General features: G+C 39.3%; 1 protein-coding gene across 1 annotated transcript in view; it reads right to left on the bottom strand.

Annotated features, from left to right (window-relative positions):
- Positions 1-2,399: 2,399 nt before the first annotated feature.
- tmem106a (transmembrane protein 106A) overlaps positions 2,400-7,232 on the bottom strand; it is a 9,836-nt gene continuing 5,003 nt past the window's right edge. The window contains exons 4-8 of the mRNA XM_080021168.1: positions 7,095-7,232; positions 6,209-6,349; positions 5,770-5,813; positions 5,117-5,170; positions 2,400-3,006 (exon numbers count right to left, since the gene is read on the bottom strand). The exon at positions 7,095-7,232 is cut by the window's right edge and continues 16 nt beyond it. Of these exons, the coding sequence (XP_079877294.1) occupies positions 2,850-3,006; positions 5,117-5,170; positions 5,770-5,813; positions 6,209-6,349; positions 7,095-7,232 (534 nt within the window). The 3' untranslated portion in view covers positions 2,400-2,849. The remainder of the gene's footprint in view (positions 3,007-5,116; positions 5,171-5,769; positions 5,814-6,208; positions 6,350-7,094) is intronic.

The following is a 7,232-nucleotide window of genomic DNA, read 5'->3' as shown; positions in this document are numbered from 1 at the left end:
TCTGCTCTGCCCGAGCGGAGCGGAGCGCTCGGTGTGAACGCGTCGGATCAGTGACGTCACACCCGCATGGACGGCTCCCTTCCGCCCCCTGTTGGTGATTGATAGGGTCACCAAGGAGATTTTTTTATTATGAATTATTATTATTATAATTATTATTATTATTCCTGTGGGTTGAAGCTGCATTGGTTCAACAACATTTTATTTTAAGTACAGTGGCTCTACCTTGTGGCCATCCTTGTGAATCACTAGGAAGAAATGGACAATTCAAAATAACAGGATTTTCTCATCACAAATAAAATTTAAAATGACAGAAAAGACCTTCATAAATGCATCGACCCACCCGCCCTGGAGGGTTTTACTTGGTTTCCAGGTCCAGCTGAAGGGGAACACTGGGCGTTAGAAGTGAAGTGCGTTGTTTTTCATAGGACTCCAAAGACAGAACGGCGAAGTGATGTGCACAACATGTCCACAAGAGGGCGCCAGATAGTCGTATTTTATCTGATTTCTTAAGAGCGAATTTTGAAGTGGCCATTCTGGATATTATTAGTATTATTATTATTATTATTATTATTATTATTATTATTATTAATAACACAATTATTATTATTCATTTATAAATTTATTTGTTTATTAGAAATGCATTATATTAATGTATTAATCTCATTATATTATTATTATGTATTTTATTCATTTAGTCATTTCTATATATTATTATTATTATGTATTTTATTCATTTACTAACTCCTATATATTATTATAATTATGTATTTTATTTATTTAGTATTTTCTATATATTATTATTATTATTATTATTATTATTATTATGTATTTTATTCATTAAGTAATGCCTCTATAAATTACAAAATAAATTCAATTCAAAATATAAATTACAATTATTAAATAAATTTGTTTGTTTGTGGCGCTCCCAACCAACTCCAATGTAAGCACACACACACACACACACGCACACACACACACACACAGAAATGGGTGAGAAATCACTTCCCCCACAACATGAATTAAAATACTGATGATGTCCATCAGCTTTCAATTCCACACTTTTTTTCACTTCCACGACACAATACTGCTTACTGCCAACCAAGCAGAAATCATCTGGCTCCAGTCAACACACCAGTCGTCCAGTGTGACCCCTGTCAACACACCAATACACCGATGAGACCCCTGTCAATACACCAATTCACCGATATGACCCCTGTCAATACACTAATACACCGATATGACCCCTGTCAACACAACAATACACCGATATGACCCCTGTCAACACAACAATACACCGATATAACCCCTGTCAACACAACAATACACCGATATGAACCCTGTCAACACAGCAATACACCGATATAACCCCTGTCAATACACCAATAGGTCCACATGACCCAAGTCAACCACCAACCCAGCCTACTTCACTCTACTCACAGCACCCTATGCACGATAACAGCACATAGACAGATGTTTATCAATCTAAATATCTCATGTAATCCAGCTATCAAGGAAGGAATCGGTCTGTATGTCCTTTGATTATCTCGACAACCATTCATCCGATCTACATCACACTTTGCGGGTGTATCGCTGGGGGCCCCGGGATGTGAAGTGTTCGGTACAATTTGGACATGGGACACGTGTCATATGAATCAACTTTCCATAAACAGCGAGCCAGCGGTGGGGCTTCTGCGACTGAATCACAAAGAGTGTCTTTTCCCCGGTGTGTGACTTTAACCGGCAGTTTCATCTTCCATTGTGGAACACGGAACTGAATCCCTGACATTTTGTCCAACTGTGCCCTCAAATGTCTTGGGAAGTCTCACATTTTGAACGTGCTTGCACCAGTACCACAAAACGTGCTCACCTTTTGGAAGTCTTTTCCTCCGGATATTTTGGCAGCAATGCCCTAAATGAGGTCATCACTAGATGACCTCCCAATCACTTTGTTGTCTTTGCTTCTCGTGGTGTGGTTCAAGCAGCCACACCTGTCTTGGGTCTGGGTCATTGGGACCCAGGCGCAGGGTGGCTGTACGCCTGCTGCTCGTTGGAGCAATCAACGAGCAACCGTTAAATCGCCCATCCCCCCCACACACATAGGGTTTCAATGTCAGAGACTATAATGTGTTTTCAAGTTGATGTAGAGTAAACATTTATTTTTTGAGGAGGAGAATTGGGTTTCTGAGAATATGGTGACATCCAAGATTAACGTCATTATTTTATATAACCGGCTAAAGGCATCTCAGAGCCTCCATCGCATTTGGAAGCTTTTCACTTCACAAGTCACACAACTGTGTGCCTTAAGATTCATGCTCTTTCATGTTCTTTTTTTATTCTTTAGAATTAAAGCCATTTTCCATCCAGGTATGAACGAGAACAACAGAAGTAGACGCTTGTGTTGAGCTTTTTAATAAAGTGCAAATGAGAAGAAGGCATGTGGGATCAATATGTCATCCAATATATATACATATATATATATAGACACACAGTATATATTGTATGTCACCTTGTCAACAAAATAAATTCTGTATTGGGGGGGTTTCAGATGCCCCTAAAAAAATACCAAAGTATTCACAGTAAATGAAGGCAGAAGTGACAGGACGTTGATAGTCAAATTAATTCAGCGATTGAAGTAAACGTGCACAGAGACAGGATGCATCTATGGCATGAAACACATTTTTTACAGATGAATACAAACCTTTTCCGTTAAGAAAAATACCATTAAAAAAGAAAAAAAACCAATCTGCATTTGGAAAACAGAAGACAAAAACAGGAACCGTTTTCTTTCCGTGTAATAGTGCACATGATGGAAGAATCCCAGTGTTTCTTCCTCTTCCCTTGGCGCCTCCTCACAGTGCGACTTTGTGTGGTTCATTTTGGTAGTTATTGGTCGCCCGCCACCGGACGGGGTGCGGGATGGTGGAGTTGGCTCCGCAGTCAATGTACTCGTAGCTGGACAGAGAGAGCTGCTCGGTGTGGGACAGATAGGAGATGTTCATGGTCATCCTGGGGAGAAGGGAAGGAAAAGAAAGAAAGAAGGACATCAGATCAGATCAGATCAGATCAGATCAGATCAGATCAGACATTATTAATCCCTAGAGGGAAATTCCGGCGTCACAGCAGCAACAAAGCAGTGCAGGCCAGAAAGAGATAAAAATAAAAACAAGAAAATGAGTAACACATATGTACACATCTACCTAAACTAGTTAACATGGAGTATTATACTTACTAGTAGCACTATATTAACTAGTAGTACTATACTAACTTGTAGCACAATACTAACTAGTAGCACTATACTAACTAGTTGCACTATGTTAACTAGTAACACTTTTTTTCCAGGCAAACAGGCAAGAACATGTCCCTGTATTTGTGCCCTGTTTTCCTATCTAAAGGTGTAAATCCACCCAGAATGCGAGCTGCACGTGGCTCTTTGCACAACATTTCCCAGAAAGTTCAAAATGACCAAAGGACAAAGTTCAACGCTCTCCTGTTCCACTTTGTTTTTCTCCCTGACGACAGAAGGCTCTTTTGCATTGTAAGAGGTTACGCTGCTTTGAGCGCTGTGTTGGTTTGTCACGGCCTGGGGGATCTGGATTACCCCGTCGTGCATTGACAGACATTTGAACTGTATCAAAACAACCTTTACTTCAGCAGCAGTCGCCTTTCATTGTTGTTATTTATCATAGTGGTCATAGTAGAACTGGACATATCAGTAGTACATATAGGAACTAGTAGTAACAAATAGAAAGTTTCAAATTATGAAGAGTGACTTTTAGAAAACTCCCCTTTTTTTAATTACAAAACAGAAATTTGCGCAATAATAATAATAATAATTATTATATATTATATATATATGATATATGATATATGATTTATGATATATTTTAATAATTATTATTACTATTATTAGGGTTTCAGCCCGTAGGAACCACATGAGATTAACAGTAAGACGTTTTATGACGTCATCATATTATTTACTATAAATGTACAGATTCTGATTGATAATGTCCAGTTGTCCAGGTAATTCCGTAGTGTTTCGACGTTCCCAAACTATCGATTTACATGTATAGTTATATATCTTCTAACCCGGTAGATGTCAGCAGATCTGTTAGATTGATATTTTAAATCGGTTGTGTACATTACTTTGCCTGATTAATGTAAAATACAATAAAAGTCAGCGCATCCCTCGAAACATTAGAAATGTGTGACTGAGTGATGTGGTTCAAAATCCAATGAGGCGTCTGAAAAATAGAAGCAGTGCAATGGTAATTACAGAAATACCACAACATTTTTTGGATTTCTTCGAAACGTAACTAACTGAAAATATAATCCAAGGAAAAACCTCAACCAAACTTTACAAAAAAATTACATAAATTGGAATAATATCGTAAATCGACGACAATATGTCATAATTTACGTATACGAGACACAACACCTTCTACCGTCACTGATACTCAGGATATATTTCAATGCAACAAGGTAAGTTATAACAATAAAAGGGTATATTTGAAAGAAAAAGAAAACTTTTTTGTAATAAATGTCATGTATAAACATTTTCGTACACCTAAACTTAACAAACGTTAATGAAAAGACAGAAAGTGTTGATGATGATATTGACAAATTCTTCCATAATGCATAATTCTTCAAATGCAAAAGTTCCATAAATGTTACAATAATAATAAGATATTAAACTGAATTTTCAAATGTTACATTATTAACAGAAAAGTACAATAAAGTACTAATTACAAAGAACATGTAATTGTATATTTCTTTCATTAAATGTATTTATTGTTATGAAAAGTAATTACAAAAGTTATTTTTCTTATTGTTACAGATGCCAAAAATAGCAGAAAATAACAACCTATTAACAAATAATAACCTAATCCAAACTCCACGATGTTTGATGTTTGAACGTGAAGTAAATTGTGATATAATTGTGATATGTGATCTTGATATAAGTTCAAGTTCAAGAGCTTATTTGTCACATACATATACATACGTAATCATAATCATTACTCTTCACAATAGTTTAGTTTAGTTTCAGGCCTTTTTGAATGGAGGCGTCAAACTTAAAGTTAGTAAAATAAACACATAAAACAGCACAAATAGAACTTACTGCAGCTCCAGTAACAGGACGTGGATCCTGATGGTGCTCGACCTGCAGTAAGAGCTAAAAACATAAAGGATACAGTGAAGTCACAGGAGGAGGAGGAGGAGGAGGAAGATGATGATGATGATGAGGAGGAGGAGGGGTGGGGGGATGAAGAGGAAGAGTAAGATGAGGAGGAGGAGAGGATGAAGAAGAGGAAGATGGGGAGGAAGAGGAAGATGGGGAGGGGGAGGAGGAAGAAGAGGAGGGGGAGGAGGAGGAGGAGGGGGAAGATGAAGATGGGGAGGAGGAAGAGGAGGAGGATGAAGAAGAAGATGAGGAGGAGGAAGAGGAGGAGGAGGAGGAGGAGAGGAGGGGGGGCACACTGGAAGTTTAGGACTAAAAGGAAAAACACTAAATGCAGAACTGTCACAATGTGAAACATTGATTATTGTTTATCTCTTTTAAATTTATTGTTTGTTCTGTTTTTTGCTTCAATCTTATTGTTCGTGGTTAATTTGTTGGTTGTTTATCATTAGCTTTATTATATATTTCCTAAACATTTTTGTTGATCGTTTGATTTTCCGGTGCATTTTTATTGTTTGTTGTATATTTCCTAATGCACATCACATCTTAGCATTTGTGTCGCAAGATCAAAATTGCACTTTTGGAAAACTCACTGGAATCCTTCATCTACGAGGGAGAGGTTGATCTGAACCGTGTACTGCAAAACGAGCACAGGGAATAGTCAAATCACATCACATCACATCACATCACATCACATCACATCACATCACATCACATCACATCAGGTCAGATCAGATCAGATCAGGTGATATCAGATCAGATAAGATCATTTTAGATCAAATCAGATCACATCAGATCACATCACGTCACATCACATCACATAACATCACATCACATCACATCAAATAAGACTTTATTAATCCCTGGAGGGAAATTCGGGCATCACAGCAGCAACAAAGCAGTGCAGTCAAGAAGGAGATAAAAATCACACATAATGTACTAATCTACCAACACTAGTAAGTAGCACTATGCTAACTAGTAGTTCTATAGTAACAAGTAGCACTACACTATCTGGCTCCGTCACTAACTCACCGCTTTGCGTGAGCGTGAGGGGATTGTGGACATGTTGAACATCTTGCACTTCCCCACGACGGTGCCGGAGATCACACCCTGGACGTCCAGCTCCACAATCTGCACGGCAACAAAGTTGTCGTTGCTGATGTTGATGAGGTTCTGCGGAGAGGAAGCGTACGGCGGATTACGTGACACTCGCTCCCACCGCCAGCAATTCGAGGGAGACGGAAAACGACGCGCGATCCTCCGAAGGTCTGAGCTGACGAACCCAGACCTGAAAATGAGGATCATTTTCACCTGTTTTTGTTCAATACATTTTGCTTGTTTGCTTTTTGTTATTACTAATAAAATGCACTTTGAGCTTCTATCCAAATACAGGTCATCATGGTTACCAGCCGCAACGCCGTGTATTACTTACACTCTAAAATATAAACTTTTTTTGTGTCAAATTCTTTTCTCTAATCTTTGTATTTTCTCCTTTCTCCTTTGAAGGTGGTTGGAATGTTTTTGTTTTTTTAATCTAACTGTTCACTGTCCACAACCATCGACAAAACGCTGACTTAGCATGATCCCCGGCCGCCTTTCACTTCCCCTTGCCCCAGGTGTCCTTTCAGTTGCATTCTTACCCGGGAAGAGCGGCAGACCCCGCCACCAACAACAGAAACCGCACAGAAGAGCCGTTTCTTAAAAAGCGTCCAATAAATGAAGAAGTGTCGAACATGAGATTTTTTTGCTTTTGGCCGGCCACGTGGCTTCCTGTTATTTTCGGAAGCGTCACACTTAAAAGTGAGCCGCGTGCCACCGTCTACAAGCCCCTTAAATCGTGCTTTTTCTTTTTTACAACCGCGACTGCACACCCATGCCTGTGGCTGCCGGTGAATTTGACAGTGAGCCGCCCGCTCACCGTGACCTCCATGTCCACGGTGTACTGGGTGTAGTAGACCAGGACCGACTGCACGGACACGGGCACCAGGGCGACGCTCCGGGGGAAGAGGAAGAAGAGCATCAGGCAGCAGAGGAAGAGACACAGCGCCATGGAGAA

Source organism: Zeus faber (assembly GCF_960531495.2).
Source record: "Zeus faber genome assembly, chromosome: 20".
Taxonomy (NCBI): domain Eukaryota; kingdom Metazoa; phylum Chordata; class Actinopteri; order Zeiformes; family Zeidae; genus Zeus; species Zeus faber.
The sequence above is the reverse complement of the archived record's forward strand: the minus strand, read 5'-3'. Positions and strand labels throughout refer to the sequence as shown.